This window comes from Trichomonas vaginalis, chromosome I (assembly GCF_026262505.1).
Source record: "Trichomonas vaginalis G3 chromosome I, whole genome shotgun sequence".
NCBI lineage: Eukaryota > Parabasalia > Trichomonadida > Trichomonadidae > Trichomonas > Trichomonas vaginalis.
Window position 1 is genome coordinate 12,398,893 of NC_067203.1, and position 18,657 is coordinate 12,417,549.

The following is an 18,657-nucleotide window of genomic DNA, read 5'->3' on the forward strand; positions in this document are numbered from 1 at the left end:
ATAGTTGTCATCCCTCGACAATTTAACAAGTAACATCCAACAATTTCTCAATTATTAACAAATGATCATGATTCATTACTTTTTAATTCGTATTTTATATGAACAATGCGTTAAATGAAATGATACTATCTATCCCAAAGACAAGAGCTTTGAACTCCGCAAATTTTTAAATCATTGGATTAATTTCCATGGAAAAGAGCGAAATTTATAAACAATTTAATTTACAAACAAATAAAAAACAAAATATATACAGAAAAATGTAAGAATTCTGAACAAATTACAATAATTCTTGAATAAGTTTTGAAAGAGCTTTGATATCCTTGTAAAGAGGTGTCTTTCTACTTGCTTCGATTTCTGCTTTCTCTCTTCTTCTCCTTCTCTCGATTTCCTGCTTCCTTCTCTCATAAAGAGAAACAGCTGGAGAAACAGAAACGACAGGGGCTGGTCTGAGCGGAGACAAAGCACTTCTTGCGTCTCTTTCTCTTCTTGCTGAGTTTACTGGCCTTACGTTTATTGATTTCGGAGGCTTTGGAGGTTTCTCCTCTTCTCTACTCCATAATTTTACAGCTCCATCCCAACTACTTGACACTATGTAATCCAAACCTTCTCCAACAGAAATCGCGCAGATTGTATCTTTGTGGCCAATAAATGTTCTCGTGATTCTTCCATCGTCGACATCAAAGGCTCTCAATGTTTTGTCGTCGAGTGCAACAATCACAGAGTTTCTGTCTAATTCCATTGCAGTGATCGAGCACCATCCGCATGGAATTGTCACTAATAAATCTAAGTTTTCGACTTCACCTGACCAAACTCTAATTTGTCTGTCACTGTGTGCAGTGATGATTCTCTCTCCATCATGGTGTAATCGGATGTTTGTGACTTCTCCGTACTCTCTCATATCAGCAACAGCTGTTTCTCTCATTACGTTGGCTGTTCCTGTAAGGAAAACTGATGGAAGATTGGCCAATCTCTTCAAATCAGTGCCAACACACCAACTTTTGACTAAACCATCACTTCCTGCTGTCAACAGATATCCGCTTTGTGCTGAGAAAACAGAGTCATTGATTGATCCGTTGTGTGCCATTAATCTCGTTCTCTTTTCTTCCATGGGATCAGGGAATTCCGTGAGAGTGAGCATGTGCCAGGATCCATTTAATGTGGTCGCAAGAATAAATGATCCAACAAATTGAAGTGAGGTTATTGAACCATTTACAGGTGCAGCGGAATGAGCAACTCTCATCGTTGTTGTTTGGATCGCGTAGATATTACCGTCTGTATCTCCGAAAGTGAAGAAATCTGGATGTGTTCTGATGGAAGTTATTTTAGATTTTGCAGGAAAATCTTTAATTTTCTGGAATTTAAATTTTGATTCCTGCAAATAAATAGAAAATGTCCTCTGACCACCACCAATTATGTACTTTCCTTCTTTAACAGATTCTGTAACGGTTATTAAACCTTTCTTTGTATTTGTAATTTGGATTAAAGGATGAGCCAAAGGAACAAAGTTTACTGAACAAAGAGCATGAAAAGCATATGGCATTGTAAGTGTTACTCTTGATGCCATTGGTTCGTATTGAAATCCAAGAACATAATGTTCATTAAGAAATAGATACATTATTGCTGTATTTGGATCGAAGTGGACGGCGAAGTATATGTAAGTATTGATACCGATAATCGGTCTTTCTTTGAGAGTATCGAAAAAATCTGTAAGATCAACTAAAGGATTATTTCGATCAAGAAGTTTAATAGAGCCTTGTGCTGATATAGCCCATATCATGTTTGCTTGGTAGTCTTGTGTAAGAGACATAATACTTGAACCAGGAAAGATATCAAAACCTTGAAGTATTAATCCATCTCGGGATATAATGTAAAGCTTTCCATCTAATGCTCCAACAAGCAAAACTTGTTGGATTGAATCATATATAACAGAAGATATCGATTGATTAAGTTTTAGACGAATAAGTTTGTTCACCGTTGGTGAATCAAGACGTGTAATTCCGATGGTGTGGTCGTGCGCGATTGTAATAAGTTTGTCATTTGCAATCAAGATTTTATGTATAATATCTGAATGTAATTTAATTCTTTGAAAAGGTTTAATTTCTGATATGTCTTCTGATGCATTTTTATCAAGTGATCTTTGGACAATATCGTATCTAACTTTAAATAATAATATTTCGGCATTACCTCCAACATAAAGCGTCTCTTTGTATGGATAATAGCATAAGCAATAAAGTGGAGCTCCAAAAGTATCTGTTTTTCTTTGACGATTTAAAAATTTTGCTGCGACTCGATTATTTGACCATAAAAGTAATCTTCCATCAGTGGATGTAGTTGCCAAAGCATCAAGATCTTCAAGACATTCAATTCCAGTGATAGGTCCTTCATGACCCGAAAAAAGTCCTGTAATTTTATGAGTTGCTAATGACCATTGGCGAATAACAAAGTCCTCGTTAGCTAAATAAAGGTCTTTTCCATGAACTTTGAAAACTGTGAACTTATTCACCGGAAAAGCCTGCTTAAGAACCCAACTCATATAATGTACGTTACCTATTAAATTCAAAAAAAAAAATTCAAATGAATGATGAAAAGATAAAAGTTTATATTCAATACAATGGGAAAGATGCTCATTATGATATTCCTTCAGACGCAAAAGTTCAAACCGTGATAGATCATTTAACACAAGAATTTAAAGTTAAAAATGAATTGCAAATTTTTCAGAATACAACTTTATTGAGTCATGCTGATCCCGTCTCAAAGTATAAAACTGATAAGGAAAATCCTTTAATCGTTGCCGACATACCGTCTGGACTACCTCCTAGAGAGGAATTTATTAATCGCAGGAACCCTTCAGAGGACGAAATTCAGAGGCTTGTTTCTCAGGTATATGAGATAGTGGATGCTAGTGAAATAACTGGAAATAAACAAATTGATGAAGAAATTAAAAAGAGACAAATTGATACTATTCGAAAGGCTTTAAAAGAAGCTGATTACAATATTCCTGCTACAATTGAGATCCTTTGTAAATCATAAGACTAATCTATCAAAAATTTTAAATATTATTTATATCAATAGGTATTTAATAATAAACATTATAAAAATTAATAAAATATCATAAAAATCTAGGAAATATGTCTCCAGTCGTATCTTGCATATGGCTTCCGCTGCCAAAATCCCAACATTGGACATGCTGTTTTTATAAATTCGGATGATTGCTGCTTTCTATCATATTGATGAATTATTCTGGGAATCACTCCATCATCATACCTAACTAGATCTGTTTTATTCTCCGACTTAATGAAATTGTGCAAGTATGCTGAAACGTATTTTCTGTCAGGATCAATCTGAACGAGATCTCCGAATTTATTATTGTAGAACATTGCATTCAATGTGCCTTGATCTTGAGCTTTAAATGCTACCCATTTCCAAAAGCTTAAATTCACAAAAGTTCTGTAAAATTTCACTAAATTTTCTGAAGTTCCTACGAAAAGGCCAGAGCACAAAGGGTACTTATCAAAGTACTTACTCTTTGAATAGTTTGCGTCTAGGCGAGAAACCCATAGATTATTTACTCCATTAACACTAAATTTTTTGCTTTCATAGGAAAAGAATACGTTTGTCATATTAAATTCTGTTGTGAAAGGATCTCTTTGGAAATATGTATCATAAACATCTAATATAACAACTCTATTAAAGGATTTCCAATATTGATTTAAAAACATTGCGAAAATTAAATGGCGGAGTAGATTTCCATGAATATTTTGGATCCTTCCGATTCGAGGGATTGGAACTAAGTTGACTCCGCAGTTTTCTAGATTTTCAAGGTATTTAGGTGGTAATTGCTTTTCTACATCTGTACATGTTAAAATAGCAATTGTTGCTTTACATCCTGTCGTTCTAATAGATCGAACAAGCGTTAAAAGATTGTTTGGAAAATCACTGTATAATAAACCAATAATTAGATCATCTGGAGTACTATTTGCAATAGTGTCATTATCTTTCTTATAAGAACATAAGTTGCATCCAGAATACTTCTTATTCTTGAGAATTTCTCCATATGTCATATTGTTAGTCCATTCTATACTTCCGATATACGCTTTGGTGAAGTTTATTGATTCTTCCATCTGTGTGCTATTCACTATTTCCGGGACTTCAATCATTTGCAATTGTGCTGAAATAGAATGAATGATTTGCGGGGCAACATAATTGGTAAATGATAGAATGAAGGATGATATAAGTATGATACAAAATACATACTTAATGGCAAACGAATGTGCTTGCTCCTCATTTATTGTCTTGCATTGCATTTTTTTAAAATGATTTTCAAAGTGAAGATTTTTGAGAAGTCTCAATTCAATGAGAAGAAAAGGATTTTTATGAGACCCTCTTTTGTTTTTTTAAAATCGTACAGGAATGAAAATGACAATTAATAGAAATTGTTCGGAATTTTTGAATGCAAAAAAACCTTGCTTGAAAATTACTATGGTACAAATAAAATCAATATTTTCGTGTTAATCTGATTTGGCATATTTGATTTTTTGAGAGGTGGAAGGTTTATTCTGTTCTCAAATTTAAATGGACTTTATTTTTAGAATCTAGCATTAAAATTTATATTAAAGCTTTTTGATAATTTGTAGTAAAAAATTTCAAGAAATAAGATGACCCGTTGCATTTATGGATCTACTCTTTAAATGTCTGCTCTTAATAATAGTTTTACAATTTCATTTTAGAATATAATCAACGATTCATCAGTATTGATGATTGCCACAAAATAGCATCAAAAACTACATAAATTAGGCAAAAATATTATTAAATCTCTGGCAACATCCTTGAACTTGAAAGCGTGATCGTTAATAAACTTCAAATAATTCGGAAAATTTATCATTAATATATTAGCTCTTCTCAGACTGGTATTATTTTTATAATGCTCTTTAAAGTTGAATTTCCATTCTTTTGTTTAGCTTTGTTCATTTATTATAAAAATTATAAATTTTTTAAAAACAGAATGATAATTAATTTCAATGCAATACAAACAACATCTAAGATTTATTATGAAAATTAATAAATATAATAAAATATTATATTATTTTCAGCAACAGAAGTATTTTTTCTTGGTTTGATCCAAAATATTTTGTTCTTTAATCGTTTCATCTGTTTTCACTGCTAAATCTGCTGCTAAAGCAAATAATTCATCGATTCCGCTTCCATTTTTAGCTGAAACGAATAACACGTTTGTAAAGTGTTCTAGTAGCATACTATTTACTTCTGAAATAGTTAATGGAGGGTCTTCTGAGTCTATTTTATTTATTACAGCAATTAATGGAATATTTTTTGTATAGCTAACAGCTTACTGTTTCCATTTGAGTATGTGATTAATTGATGGGGAATCAAAAAGGGATCCAACAATAATAACGCAAAGTGCATTTTTTATGTATAATGGAGTGATTGATTGAAATTGTTCTGCACCTGCTGTATCCCATATATTCAAAGTTATTGTTTCATTATCTAAATTTATCAAAATTTTGCTATTGGCTAATCCTATTGTTGGATTTGAATCAGAAAACTGGCCCGTTAACTTTCTACAGCAAATAGAAGTCTTTCCCACTCCAGAATCTCCAAGGAGAATTACTTTATAACCTTTCTCCATTGAAAATGTCTGAAATAGGAGAAAAATTCGAAAAAAAAAACTTGAGCAAAATTAATTTTTGGTTCTTCAAGGTCTGTGGTTAAATTGGATGTGAAAAGGGTATAGTTTTACATAAAAATTACAAAATTGGAGAAGCTTATTTTGGAATTTGGAGATCCCAGTCGTTATTTCTCCAAACGAGATCCTTAAGCTCACTATTATCATAATAGACATCAAAACCATTATGATCAAAAGAGGAATTAATTGTAGAAATATTTAATCTTGACGAATCAAGATCAAAACGCATAACCGAAATCATTATTAAACGTTTATTTCGAAAGCAAAAATACATATATAGGCAAAAGGAAATTAAGATTAAAAAAGTTTTTATAGGTGGGACATACTTCATATTGAAGGATTGTGATTATTACTCGACCATTACCATCCCAAATGCCAGCTTGATGAATAACGTTAGAAAATAAATAATCTGTTTTTGAAAATGCATATTCATAACTTCCGATAGAGGTGAAAAAGTCGTCTACCGAATTGATTTTTCCTGGTGGAATAATTGCATCTTTAGATAAAGCCCATGAAGAGCCTCCCCCAGAACCAGAGTCTGGATCATGACTAGCAAAACCTCCAAACCATCCGCTCCCGGAGCCTGATTTATCGCTAGTAGAAGAGTATTTATGAACACCATTTACATTCTTAGAGCCATATAATTGAGCAGCTTCTCCAAATCCAAAACTAAATCCGAATGTGGAGTTTGCAAAATAGTCATTCTTATAAGTTCCATTCTCAAACCATCCCTGTGCAATCAAGCCGCCTCCTGAACCTCCTGAACCATCATCAGTACCCTGAAAATTTCCATAGATGTTATCAGCACCGCCGCCTGAACCAGCGACAATTACTCGATGCCACAAATTGTTTTCTATGAACTTCACAGCAGTCTGGCCACCTCCTGATCCAACGGTAGGATGTGCAGGCGTACTACCTCCGCCTCCATATCCTCCTGGAGAATAAAGATTTTGTTCGAAACATCTTATTTCATGATAGCATGTAGTATCTTTATTAACAGTTCCTTTGCCCCCAATGGTTATATACGAGAGTGTTGATTTCCTTAAAAGGATAATACCTGAAATGTATCCTCCTGCACCACCAACACTCGCGTGATGTCGACATTGGGTGTTTCCGCGATATCGATTAACGATTTCTTCTGAAATGCAGCTGCCATCAGGAAATCTATATGAGGTGACACCGTTTAGGCTGCCACCTGATGAACCATAAAGTTCGAATTTGTAAAGACCAGGGGATAATGCGACTTCATAATCTGTACAATCAGAGCTACTAGTGCAGGGATAATCGAAAAAATATTGATCAATATCTGTTGTAACATTGATTTGAGCACCTACTTTACTTTCATTTACAAGTTTGTATTTGAGCATTTACTTTTAAATGCATTTACCTTGATTTCAAGATTAATATTAATTTAATATATTGCTTGAAAATTGATGCAGAAAAAAGAGACTCAGGAAGACATGGTCCAAAGCATAAAATCAATTTTACAATATCTTCTTCATTATGTTGAGATGGTAATGTCTTGGTGTCCGCCATATAAAAAATAAAAATCCAATTCTGAAATTTGATTTGAATTCAAATTATTTGATGAATTTGGTTATGACAGTGCGTTTCGTCATTGAACGGTGTTTGAACTTTATCTTTACAATCATTAATATTCCTTTGGGATTCATTAGGCTTAATAATGTATATCATCTCAAATTTGAGAGATCTCTCAATTTTTTTGAGATAGTTCCAGTATTTCTATCTCACCATCTTAAAAGTAATATGTACACATATGAACTCGTGTATCTAATTTGTACAATTACTCAGGATAAATATTAATCTATCTCCATAAAAAAAGTTCATATGCAAAATTGATTTTTATAACATAAAAATGATACTCATTGTATGAAATGAATTGAACCATGGTAATGAAGAAGCCCAATAATTTCTTTACAATTTCTTGTCTCTGTGTGATGCACAATAGTTCTTCCTTGCTTATCTTTTTCATTAATATGTGCTTCATGAGAAGAACAATGTTCTTCTGTTGCTTTCTTGAAAGTAGTAAAAATATATTGAAGTGTTTTTCTATATTTACATCATGTTAAAGGAAATATTCACAATGAGGTGATATATTAAACATTGTTGAATGAAAAATTGTTTAAATCACTAGTTTGATCGACAAAATGATTATTTTCGCAAGTAAATAAAGCAAAATTTTGATATCATAACAAAAAAATTCACACCAATAGGATGTTTATTTTACTCATAAGGTTGATAAGGTGATATCGACTGCTGTGGCTGTTGGGGTGGTGGATAATATGGCGCCTGTGGAGGTGGTTGCTGGTATGGCACCTGTGGAGGTGGTTGCTGATATGGCTGCGGCTGATAAGAATATGCCGCTTGTGGATATGGTTCTTGCTGTTGTTGGAAGTCAGAAAGTATTGATGCATTTGTTGGATTCTTTCTCTTTGATGATGAAGATGATGAGCTCTTTGATTGTTTCTTCTTCTTAAATGTGAAATAGATCGCTATAACTGAGATTATAACAAAGACGCCAATGAATATGCCTACTACAAGCAATCCTTTCGATTTACTTGTCAAGCCCTTTTTTGAACTTTCAGTTGGGGATACTCTGTATTTATAAGTTGGCAATGGAGTATACATTGGGGTTGCAGCTGGAGTAGGAATATATTTACTGCCATCAATTGAATCAACAAATTGTCCATTTAAGTATGCTATTGCAGATAAATTTTGCTGACCATTTCTGACCAAAATAAGCTTTCTCTTATTATCAGAATATGTCTGATCATTCATTTCAATGTTAATGTGTCTTGAAGAACTCGTAGTACTTTTTACACTTATAGCAGGACCAATTTGTGACTCTTCATTAATGTAGTATAATGTTCCACCAATCTTAACTGTCATGTCGTCTGTCATGCAAAGGTACACACAAACTTTTCTATCTGGTAACCAATAAATTGAGTTTTTGCCGGGGCCACCATATACCAAAATGTCATCATCGCATCCTAAGTCTGAACGGTATTTGAAAGCATAAACTAGGAAATATGCTCTCTCTTCTGATGATATAAGATTCAATTTAATTTGGCCGGGCTCTGTAAATCTAACTGCCCTGTATTTTGTATTTCCAACAAGATCAAATGTTTTATCGTTAACAACAGCTGTTACTAATACGTTTTTGTTTTCATTATATGGGAATATACAGAGTGTGTTTTCTGGTACATTATAGACTTGCTCTTTCTTGATTAGAGCATATTGATTTAAACCATAATCAAATTTTGGATAATTTGAAAAATCATATGAATTTCCATCGAAAACATGATTTCTTGCTGCATCATTGATTATTTCACTATAAGATCCTTCTTGAAGACCATAAAAACCTCTTGTTGAGCTCTCTGTAACAGTATCACCTTAGCTCTCACGCCAAATCTTAAAAATGGCAGTTTGTGCATTAGTTGAATCTGAATCCGAACGAACACCTTTATTAAACCATCGATTTTGCGTGTCAGTCATTTGCCTTTGATAATATACATATGTATTTTCATAATCAAATTCGCCAGCTTGTCTCTTAAGCTGATAAGATGGTCGATCCTGTGTGGTAAGATAAATCATGCAAAGTTTCCTATATTTATTGACCATTTTGCCATCAATTACTTTATTTCCGCCAACATCCAGCAATATATCAAGGGTACTGCAAGCTTTTTCAACTATTAAATAGAAATATTTGATATTTCCTCTCTTATTTGAAGTTAAATATATAAAATCAATATTTTTATATATTTTCTTCAAACCTTCTGAACCTACATAAATATCTTTGGTATCTGGAAAGATAAGATAATAGTCGCAATTAGAATTGCCTTTTTTCAGATCATAAAATGTGCCAACACGAAGTTCACCAGTCGTGCCTCCAATAACTTCAACTCTTGCGGCAGAAGAAATGCATGAAATAAAGAAAGAAAACATGAGTAAAAAATTTAAAAAAGCCGTTGCAAAAATTTGAATAGAGGTGGACTCTCTCAGAAAGATTCCTTGGTAAATAAAGAACTATATGTTTTCGACAAACTTTCGGATCCGTAAAGCATTCAATTTTTTCTTGCTAAATAGAATTCATAGGAGGGATAAATCAAAGTTATATAGCTAGACTGTACACCTGCTAAAATGAGAGTTCAACATTAAAAAAATAAAAACATTCTGTCATTTCATAGATAATAGGAAGTTATCAACAAAAATGTGTTAAATATAGCGACTTTAGACAGTTTCGAATCTTATTTTCAGGCCATTAATGATAAATATTTATCAATTTAATATAAAATTTTGGTTATTTGCCAAGACATTGTTTAGAAAGTCAAATTTACAGTGCCTACATGTATGAGCCATTGTTTCTAGTTTATCAATACCTCAAAATTTTAAAATATAATTGATGAAATTAATTCTCAAATAGTTAACTTATTTGAGCTTATGATGCATACTTCATTTACGAGTGAAGTTATTTTGTGCTTATGATATTTGCGTGTTCTTCAATCAATGGATTTATATTTGATGTGTAATAAAAATGTCACTTTTTGGAATAAAAACAAATGCAAGTTCCAGAACAAGAAGGCAAAATAATTAATCAGCTTGAAAAGATACTCACCGCTGCATCTAGTTTATATGATTCTCGAAAGGATCAAATAAACTCCGATATTTCATACTTAGAAAATGTATATAAAATAATGACTGGATTGACAGCTTCTCTTGGATTTAAATCAGATAACCCATTTCTTATGCATTCGTTTTATTCTCTTCCTGCTGGAATTGCATTTGAAGAAATGTATAAAAGTTTTAATAATATCGCGTCTAACATTAACAATGAAGCTCTTCCTGGACTTAAAAAGTGTGTATCCCAGTTGACATCTTCAAAGCAAAAGGTTTCAAACAATATTAAGCAAAATATGTATACTCTTCGTAAAAATGCTGCCAAATACTACGAAACAGCAACTGGAATCGCAAAAAGTCGTGAAACATTTTCCATTTTGGACAATCTCGACAACCAATACATACATGGAAACCAATCTCATTCTTCATATATGACATTATTGCAGACAATTATCGAAGTCGAAGACGCAACTAAGGCAGACCTCAATGAGCAAGAGAAATTGCTTGGACAGATAAAAGAAACAGAAGCATCCATCATAGAAAAATCATGTCAAACAATTTCGACCGGTCTTCCATTCTTAAAAGATATTCCAAACAAAAAACGCGAATACCAAGATACTGAAGAAGTTCCACATTGGAGAAATATTATATTACAGGTTTTCCTTGAACTAAAAACAACTCATACGATTATTCCTGTTTCCCCTCGCGAATCAGCCGGTTTCGACTGGATGTCGTATGGAAAGATGACTCCATTCTATGCCCGCGTTTGGGAAGACCATACGAAAGCAAATAATGACGAAATTGATTTGACTCGAAAGGAAACAGTCAAAGTTTTACAAGTTGACTATGGAAATTATTGGGTTGTCCAGAAATCTGATGAATCTACTGGCTTGGCTCCTTGTACCAAGTTACAACCTGTTGAATAATTTTATTTTTTCTTTTCATGTGTGATATAAAAAATCTATGTTTATTTCAATCAATTGGACTTCATTTTTATCATTTTTGACGATTATCTATAAAACACTTTTAAATTCTGATGATATAATTTCTATTATCTGTAATAAAAGATGTTTAACCATATAAAATATGTATCTGTGGACACATGAATTGAATTTTTAAAAACAAAGTACTCCCTGCTGCCATTTTAATTGCTTTATTTATAGAATATTCTAAGAAACATGGTAATTTTATGGACAAGATCCACCTGCGACTTAATAACTTTTGAAATAGGACATCTAATAAGAATTACAAATAAATGAATAACATAATGTTAATACAACCAATAATAAATCTAGATGCACGTAAGCATATAGACTAAATGAAATGTAGTGTAATGTGCTTGTTAGTAAGTTGATAGACATTGTGAATATAAATAACAATTTACTAACAACAATAAAAGAAAGAACAAAACAATAAATTATTCTACACCAAAGCTGTCTTGCCATTCTTGATATTTCTTCATATTGAACATCAAGCTTGGTTTAGTTCTAGATAAAGCCAATTTCAAATCCTGATCATTAACTAAATCCAAAACAATATCCTCATCTTTGGCGACATCTAAATACAAATCTCCATACTTTTCCTGCAGTGATGACATCAATCTTCTCAATGGTTCCATTGCAGCTTCTTTACAAACTAATTTGATATCTGATCCACTGTAATTCTCTGTTTTCTCTGCAAACTGAGCGAAATCAATAGATTGATCAGCTACATCAGGTGTCAACAATGTTCTAAACATGTTTTCACGACTTTCTTTATCTGGCAATGGAACTAAAATTCTCTTTTCAAGTCTTCTCAATAAAGCAGGATCTAAATCAAACGGGAAGTTCGAAGCAGCCAAGACAAACACTAAAGCATTTGAGTTCGCAAGTCCATCCATTTGTGTGAGCATCTCTGTCTTCATTCTTCTTGATGCTTCGTGCTCTTCTTCCGAAGATCTCTTCGACATAATCGAATCCATTTCATCAATGAAAATTGTTGAAGGTGCATGGAATCTTGCGAGCTCGAATAAGACACGAATGAGCTTTTCTGAGTCACCTCTCCACTTAGAAACAACTGTAGAAGCTGAGATATTAAAGAATGTTGTTCCTTCGCCTGCAACAGCTTTCGCAAGTAGAGTTTTTCCTGTTCCTGGTGGACCATGGAGTAAAACGCCTTTCCATGGGCGAAGAAGTTTCTTTCCTTCGAATAATTGAGGGAATTTGAGTGGCATAACAACTGCTTCTCTTAAAACTCTCTTTGCACCATCAAGACCAACAATATCTGACCATGTAACACCTGTATTCGCTGTAAAGATATCGCGAGCAATGACATCTGTAAGGTCGCCGAAATCTGCACGCAGTTGTGGCGGAACTGGCTTCATTAACTGAATATCTGGAGGGACAGGTAAAGGAGTTTCGTCTGTGATCTCTTCTTTCTTGGATTTCTTCGGTTTAGGTGGTTGTGCAACGATTGGCGTAGCATTGATTGATAAAAGATCATCTGATTGTAGAGGATCATCTGATTTGCCTTTTTCTGATGATTTCTCTGACTTTGTATCACTTGATTTAGCTTTTTTGACCTTTGGTGGATGACCGTCGATACCTGCATTATTCTTTGCCTTTTCAATTACAGCTGGAATATCATAAATATTTCCGAGTGATGTAGGCGTGGTTTTCTTTCCTTTAGGAACTGGTTTTGCAATCTTTGGTTTAACTCCATAGCGTTGTTCGTATGCTTTTTCAAAATCGACAATAATTCTTTGAAAACTTATATTATCGCAAAGTTCAAACCTATCAGGACCAATTCCTGCCTCTTGAGCAAGATGTTCAGCAGAATTAACGTAGCCTAGTTGCTTTAAATGATTATAGATTAATACTAAACCATCACGAGTTCTCCTCTTTTTCTCGTCTTCGGAATAATCTTTTGCTTGGCTTTTACAATGAGTCTGCATATAAGAAATTTCATGTTCAGTCATTAACATTTTTAGATAAATGAAATTTTTATAAGGGGATTGAAAAATAATTCCCCCTATTAATCCGTTTTTATATTAGGATTTTGAGAATTTCATCGAAAGGAGGTGGATTTATGCAGTCGTAGGTATAACAAATACGAAACATGCTACATCATGATATCAATAGCTTACGATATTCAGATTAGAAGATATTGTTTTTGTTTAAGCTTTTATTAATGCAAATCAGACGGATCTCATGTAGAATGGTGATTCATAATATTGATGTTTTGAAGTAATGAAGTTGGCTGCATTGTTGGCTTAATTCAGGCATTTTCAATGATTTATAGGAAGAATCAAAATAAGAAATATGTTTAGAAATGCATAGTTCCAAAATTTTAATGCATAAGGGATGTGAAAAAATTTCTCTCGCAAAAAAATAGCTATAAATCTGAAAAATAGAATGAAATTAGTCATATAGATACTAATTAGTAATATACTTCTATAAAAACGTAATCATGTGCATTTTTTATTTATCGATCATGAGAAATCACGTAAAGCTCACAAAAATGAATTGTCTCCGGTTTTAGAATTGAATACTTTCTGAACGGTTGTTTATTTTTCCAAAAATATGTAACATTACCTTTTTGATAATATTTATATATAAAATAATTTGAATACACCCCAGAATTTCAAGGAGCATCAAAATGTCTCAGGCGCCAATGAATCCAGCAAACACTCAAGGTGCTGCTGAAAAAGATACCGTGGAAAATATGATGAATAACCTTGATACTATTACTCAATCAATTAAGAGAATTCAAGAAGAACTGAACGGTTTCGAATTTTTATTAAATCAATCAAAAATCGCATGTAAGCAATACCAAGATGAAATCGAGACATTAGAGCAAATAAAGAAAGATCTTCAAACCAGAACTTCCGGAAATCAATTAGTTCAAGTTAAACAAGAAATGTTACCCAAATTAAATCAAGAACCTTTTCCAAAGCCAATGCCGAAATTTTCTCAAGATGGAAATATTCTTTCTCATGATCAAATCGAATGGACAACAAGTCCTCCGCATATAAAAAATACTGGCATCAAACTTCGCTATGCATTGTCGTTAAATTGCATCTTGTGCGCTACGCAATTCAGTCCCGATGGTCATTATTTTGCATTTACAGACAAAAAGACTTTATTTATCATAAATACCTCTGATGGATCGTTAGTTGGAACTGGCATGATACCTGGCAATGAAGACCAATATACAAGGATTATTGCTTTCTCTTCGAATTCTAAATACGTCGCAATTGGTGGCAAAAGTAACGAAATCTACGTTTACGACAGAGCAAACCCATCTAATGTCTTTCAAATATTGAAGAAACATGCAAATATTGTATCATTATTACACTTTTCTCCAGATTCCGAGAGATTATATTCTGGAAGTTACGATGGACAGATTTGCATATGGGATACCAAGACATTTAAGCTCATAAAATGCAGAGAACAAATAAATCAGGAGAAAGGAGATGGTCTTGTCAGTTTTGCCTTATCTCATGACGGAAAAATGCTTGCCTTAGGTTTTGTCAAAGGAACTGTAATGTTACTTGATTCTTCTCTTGATCAGACACAACATGTAATTACTTTCAAGGCTCATGAAGCTATTTTACATGGATTATCTTTATCTAATGACGATGACTTCCTTGCAATTGCTTCTCAAGATCAGACAGCATCTGTATGGCATAACTCGTTCGTTCCGAAGAAGGTTCATTCGTTTTCAGGCCACACAAACATCGTTTTAACGTGCTGTTTCACAAACGACAAGAAAATGCTCATAACAGGGTCAAAAGACGAGACGATCAAGATTTGGTCGATAAATACCGGTGAATGCTTATGTACAATCAATGCACATAAAAATACAATTTTCCAGGTTCAACATCACCCAACAGAGAATGCTTTCTTGTCATGCTCTGGTGATGGAAAGGTCTGCCTTTGGGATTATGCACCTGGTTACTACTTGACTCCTTAAATTAATAGAATTGTTTTTTTATTATTTATATCTTGGATTTTATAATAATATAAGTTGTTATATGTGAAATTGTAAAGTATTTTATTTAGATATTATTAGCTATTTTTAACTTTTTTCATTCCAAAAACAAAATATCTCAAATTTTTCTTCAGTTATAGCTTCATTTTCAATTACATTTAATAGTACGCACATAATATGTTAAAAAGATGAATAAATTTTCTTGATATCTTAAAAATTTAAATAAAAATATATTGGAATATACATAAAAATCGTGATTCATTCTTAATCATACAAATAGTATTGACATATTGATAATAAACAAACTGTTTAATGTATATAAAGTTAAAAGAATTAAAAATTAATAACATAAAATCTTATTTTCTCTTAAAATTGTTATTAAGGATATCCATGTATTCAGTAGCAAGTTGTGCAGGGGTAACCATTTGCTCCAACCATGGAATAGGTGCATCATTCTCGAGCTGATTCTTTTTCACGACCAAAGCCTTGAATCTTCCCCAAAGGAAGACAATTCTCATTGCTATTCTTTTTGTTATATCATTTCCGTTATCAAAATCTCCGAAATTCAATCTTTGGTGTTCGAAAATCATCTTTGTTTTCTGAGAATGAGTTTTTGTGAACTGTGTAGCGATTTCCTTCAGTTCATCGATGGAAATATCAATCATGATTGGTTCTTCCTTCGCATTGTCAAATGTTGAGTAAGATCTTGACAAAACTCCAGAAATTTCGGGGAATTGTTGCTTAATAACCAAATCAAGATATACTTGGTGAACTTCATCATATCTTTTATGGAAGAAACTAAGAATTGGATTATCATTCGATGCAGTTGAAATTGTATCGATAATTAAGAAATAATTGTTGATTAAAAAGGCTGGTTTCAAGTCTTCTGCTGACATCTTCTTTGATGTATCATCAAGGAGCTTATCAAAGACCGTTTTTGTGTCATCAACCGCTTTCATTATTAAATTCTGCACGGATTCGTCCAATAACTGGACCATTGACTTCAGGAACTCACTGTATCTCCTTGTCATCGCTAATGCGAGGTGTGGTGATGCGTTGTTTTCGACAAGCATGTTTGGATCGACAGATTTGATGGCGTTGACGTTATCTGAGATGATACGCTGGAATCTGTTGGTCAGCTTGTTTGTTAGGTTCTGTAAATGGTTGTTGACTTTGTCAATCTTTCTCCTTTGCATCTCATTTGAAAAAGAAATGACAAAACGAAGTAATAATATTATACATATTGGATCATTAATCTTATTAAACAAATCATCGAAAAATGTTTCAAGATATTTGTAAGTCTCAGAAAAGATGATCGCCGAAACGGTTTCGTTCTCAAAAAATTCCAATGAGAACTTATATTCCATTGTCACTGTATCTATCAAAGTTTGGTACAATGACCTGAAGAAACTCTCGACCGGATAGACGCCATCACCGAACGGCTGCGGCGGAGACAGTATCTCGTTCAGGAGCTTGATTCTGTCGCCTAAACAGAAGAAATTGGTCATTTCCCCGATGATTTTCTTAGTCTGCATGAAGAAAAATCCGGATGTAGTGAGACCTGAGATGTTTTCTCTTGTAACTGAAGACTGTGACATCTGGCGCTTAAGTCTGTATGTAAGCATCTTGAAGTTTTCGAGGTAAATGCGTGACATAATTTGAGAATAATAATCTCGTGCGGATTGCTCGTAATCTGATGAATGATGCTTTAAGAATATGATAAATGGTTTGCATTTGAGCATCTTGTGCTGTATTGCAACTTGCTCTGTACCGTATGTTTCTTTCATTTCATTCATTATATTAACGAACCAGTTTCTTATGTTGTTTGAAGCAATAACACGAAGTTTATCAAGTGGGAGAGTGATTTCTTGTGCTGCTTTTGTACTATAGCCGTCTTTTGATTTGATATATTGAATCTTTTTATGAAGCTCTTCTACGGCGGAGACATAATTGGCATTAACATCATTCTGCATTATAGTTGAAATGAAATTGCGAGTAAGGGTGATTGATTGAGTAAATTCTCCATATTTATTTTCGAAATTCTTACGATTTCCAAGCTTTGTTGTCAATGTTTCTGATTTATCTTGAAGAGTACAAATTTCTGTTGATAAATTTCCAAGTGATTTCTTGAACTTTTCGAGTAATTCTTGAATTGCAGCTAATGCTTTGCCTGATTGGTCAAGTTCTGCAGCAATTTTTGCAGCATCTTCTAATTGTTGAAGATAATCATTGATGGCTGATGTCTCTGCAGCTTCAAGTTGTTTTCCAATTTGTTCATAAATTTTTCCAAGATCGTTTCCATTAGCAAGAACTTCTGCTACAGAAGGAACAGATGCGAACATGCTAATATCTTGCTCTGTTTCATCGAAATTCGGGTCGTCTGCATTTAATGAAACATTGCTCATTTCAACAATATAAATTTGAATGGGGGCGAGCATCATAAGAAAAATTTTTCGAAAAATAGGGGGTGTTAGTATACTCAACCCCCTCATTAATTATCGTTTCTAGAGGAATAGGAACAGAGGCCTTTTTTCAGGTAACCTTTAAGAAGTTTCCGAAAGAGTTTATGCTCATATAACCTCATTTCCAGGTAAATAGGGGGCATTGTTCTACTAAAAGTTTAGTTGCATACTGGCCTCATTTCCTAAGAAACTTAATCAAGAGGCTATCTCAATAAGCCTTGACCAATAGGAATAGGATAAAGGAATATGCAATACTGAACTGCCGTAATCTTAAAGCAATAACCGATAGACACAAGCTCATCACTACTTGTTTGGTTGTTCAACGAATCTTTTTATATCATAGTACACTACGCGTATCTCATACCTCCATCCAATAGATGATTTACTCATAATTACATTTAAAACCCAAAAGTCGACATTTTTTTGAAAATATTATTCAGATTCAACAAAAATTTTCATTGATGATACAGGCATATAAAAGTTTCCAAGATGTAATTACTTGTCTTAACAAAAAACTTCATTCTCTTTCTATAATTTGAACAAAATTATGCAGCCATCAGGATTTTCGTTCAGAAATCATGTTTCATTCCTCTACGTATATAAGAAATCATATTTTCTACGGAGAAAACTCCATTTTTTATATTTTTCCTAAATTTTAATATTTTACTTCTTTTTAATTTCCTTTTATTAAGAGCACACTATCCTCTTTGAAGGATTTTCAATTTTTGCATCCCAACTACATTGCTGCATATTTTTACCATAACAATTCTTATCTATTGTTAAAATTCACTAAATTCGTGCACATTTTTACTTTTTCATATATGAAAATACTGATAACTTCTTAAATTTCCAATTGAATCTTTCCTTTTGTACATTTTGTTTGAA

At 33.1% G+C, this 18,657-nt stretch overlaps 9 protein-coding genes across 9 annotated transcripts; 3 read left to right on the forward strand and 6 right to left on the reverse strand.

Moving 5' to 3' along the window:
- Nucleotides 1-277: 277 nt before the first annotated feature.
- TVAGG3_0974230 (Beige/BEACH domain-containing protein) lies at nucleotides 278-2,533 on the reverse strand (the record flags this gene model as incomplete). The annotated part of the gene is made up of 1 exon (XM_001319201.1): nucleotides 278-2,533. One exon carries the CDS (start codon nucleotides 2,531-2,533, stop codon nucleotides 278-280), a length of 2,256 nt encoding a protein of 751 aa, XP_001319236.1.
- Nucleotides 2,534-2,574: 41 nt separating this feature from the next.
- Nucleotides 2,575-3,030, forward strand: TVAGG3_0974240 (uncharacterized protein; the record flags this gene model as incomplete). Its single annotated transcript, XM_001319200.1, has 1 exon — nucleotides 2,575-3,030. One exon carries the CDS (start codon nucleotides 2,575-2,577, stop codon nucleotides 3,028-3,030), a length of 456 nt encoding a protein of 151 aa, XP_001319235.1.
- Nucleotides 3,031-3,119: 89 nt separating this feature from the next.
- On the reverse strand, nucleotides 3,120-4,157 carry TVAGG3_0974250 (nucleotide-diphospho-sugar transferases family; the record flags this gene model as incomplete). The annotated part of the gene is made up of 1 exon (XM_001319199.1): nucleotides 3,120-4,157. The coding sequence occupies one exon, from the start codon at nucleotides 4,155-4,157 to the stop codon at nucleotides 3,120-3,122; it is 1,038 nt and encodes a 345-aa protein (XP_001319234.1).
- A 1,795-nt stretch (nucleotides 4,158-5,952) lies between these two features.
- On the reverse strand, nucleotides 5,953-7,068 carry TVAGG3_0974260 (glycine-rich protein family; the record flags this gene model as incomplete). The annotated part of the gene is made up of 1 exon (XM_001319198.1): nucleotides 5,953-7,068. The coding sequence occupies one exon, from the start codon at nucleotides 7,066-7,068 to the stop codon at nucleotides 5,953-5,955; it is 1,116 nt and encodes a 371-aa protein (XP_001319233.1).
- Nucleotides 7,069-7,945: 877 nt separating this feature from the next.
- TVAGG3_0974270 (uncharacterized protein) lies at nucleotides 7,946-8,623 on the reverse strand (the record flags this gene model as incomplete). The annotated part of the gene is made up of 1 exon (XM_001319197.1): nucleotides 7,946-8,623. One exon carries the CDS (start codon nucleotides 8,621-8,623, stop codon nucleotides 7,946-7,948), a length of 678 nt encoding a protein of 225 aa, XP_001319232.1.
- A 1,629-nt stretch (nucleotides 8,624-10,252) lies between these two features.
- On the forward strand, nucleotides 10,253-11,457 carry TVAGG3_0974280 (SH3-domain family; the record flags this gene model as incomplete). Its single annotated transcript, XM_001319196.1, has 1 exon — nucleotides 10,282-11,265. The coding sequence occupies one exon, from the start codon at nucleotides 10,282-10,284 to the stop codon at nucleotides 11,263-11,265; it is 984 nt and encodes a 327-aa protein (XP_001319231.1).
- Nucleotides 11,458-11,702: 245 nt separating this feature from the next.
- TVAGG3_0974290 (AAA domain-containing family) lies at nucleotides 11,703-13,322 on the reverse strand (the record flags this gene model as incomplete). Its single annotated transcript, XM_001319195.1, has 1 exon — nucleotides 11,757-13,301. The coding sequence occupies one exon, from the start codon at nucleotides 13,299-13,301 to the stop codon at nucleotides 11,757-11,759; it is 1,545 nt and encodes a 514-aa protein (XP_001319230.1).
- Nucleotides 13,323-13,959: 637 nt separating this feature from the next.
- TVAGG3_0974300 (WD repeat-containing protein family) lies at nucleotides 13,960-15,357 on the forward strand (the record flags this gene model as incomplete). The annotated part of the gene is made up of 1 exon (XM_001319194.2): nucleotides 13,976-15,292. One exon carries the CDS (start codon nucleotides 13,976-13,978, stop codon nucleotides 15,290-15,292), a length of 1,317 nt encoding a protein of 438 aa, XP_001319229.1.
- A 134-nt stretch (nucleotides 15,358-15,491) lies between these two features.
- TVAGG3_0974310 (Golgi to vacuole transport) lies at nucleotides 15,492-18,432 on the reverse strand (the record flags this gene model as incomplete). The annotated part of the gene is made up of 1 exon (XM_001319193.1): nucleotides 15,667-17,748. The coding sequence occupies one exon, from the start codon at nucleotides 17,746-17,748 to the stop codon at nucleotides 15,667-15,669; it is 2,082 nt and encodes a 693-aa protein (XP_001319228.1).
- Nucleotides 18,433-18,657: the final 225 nt, after the last annotated feature.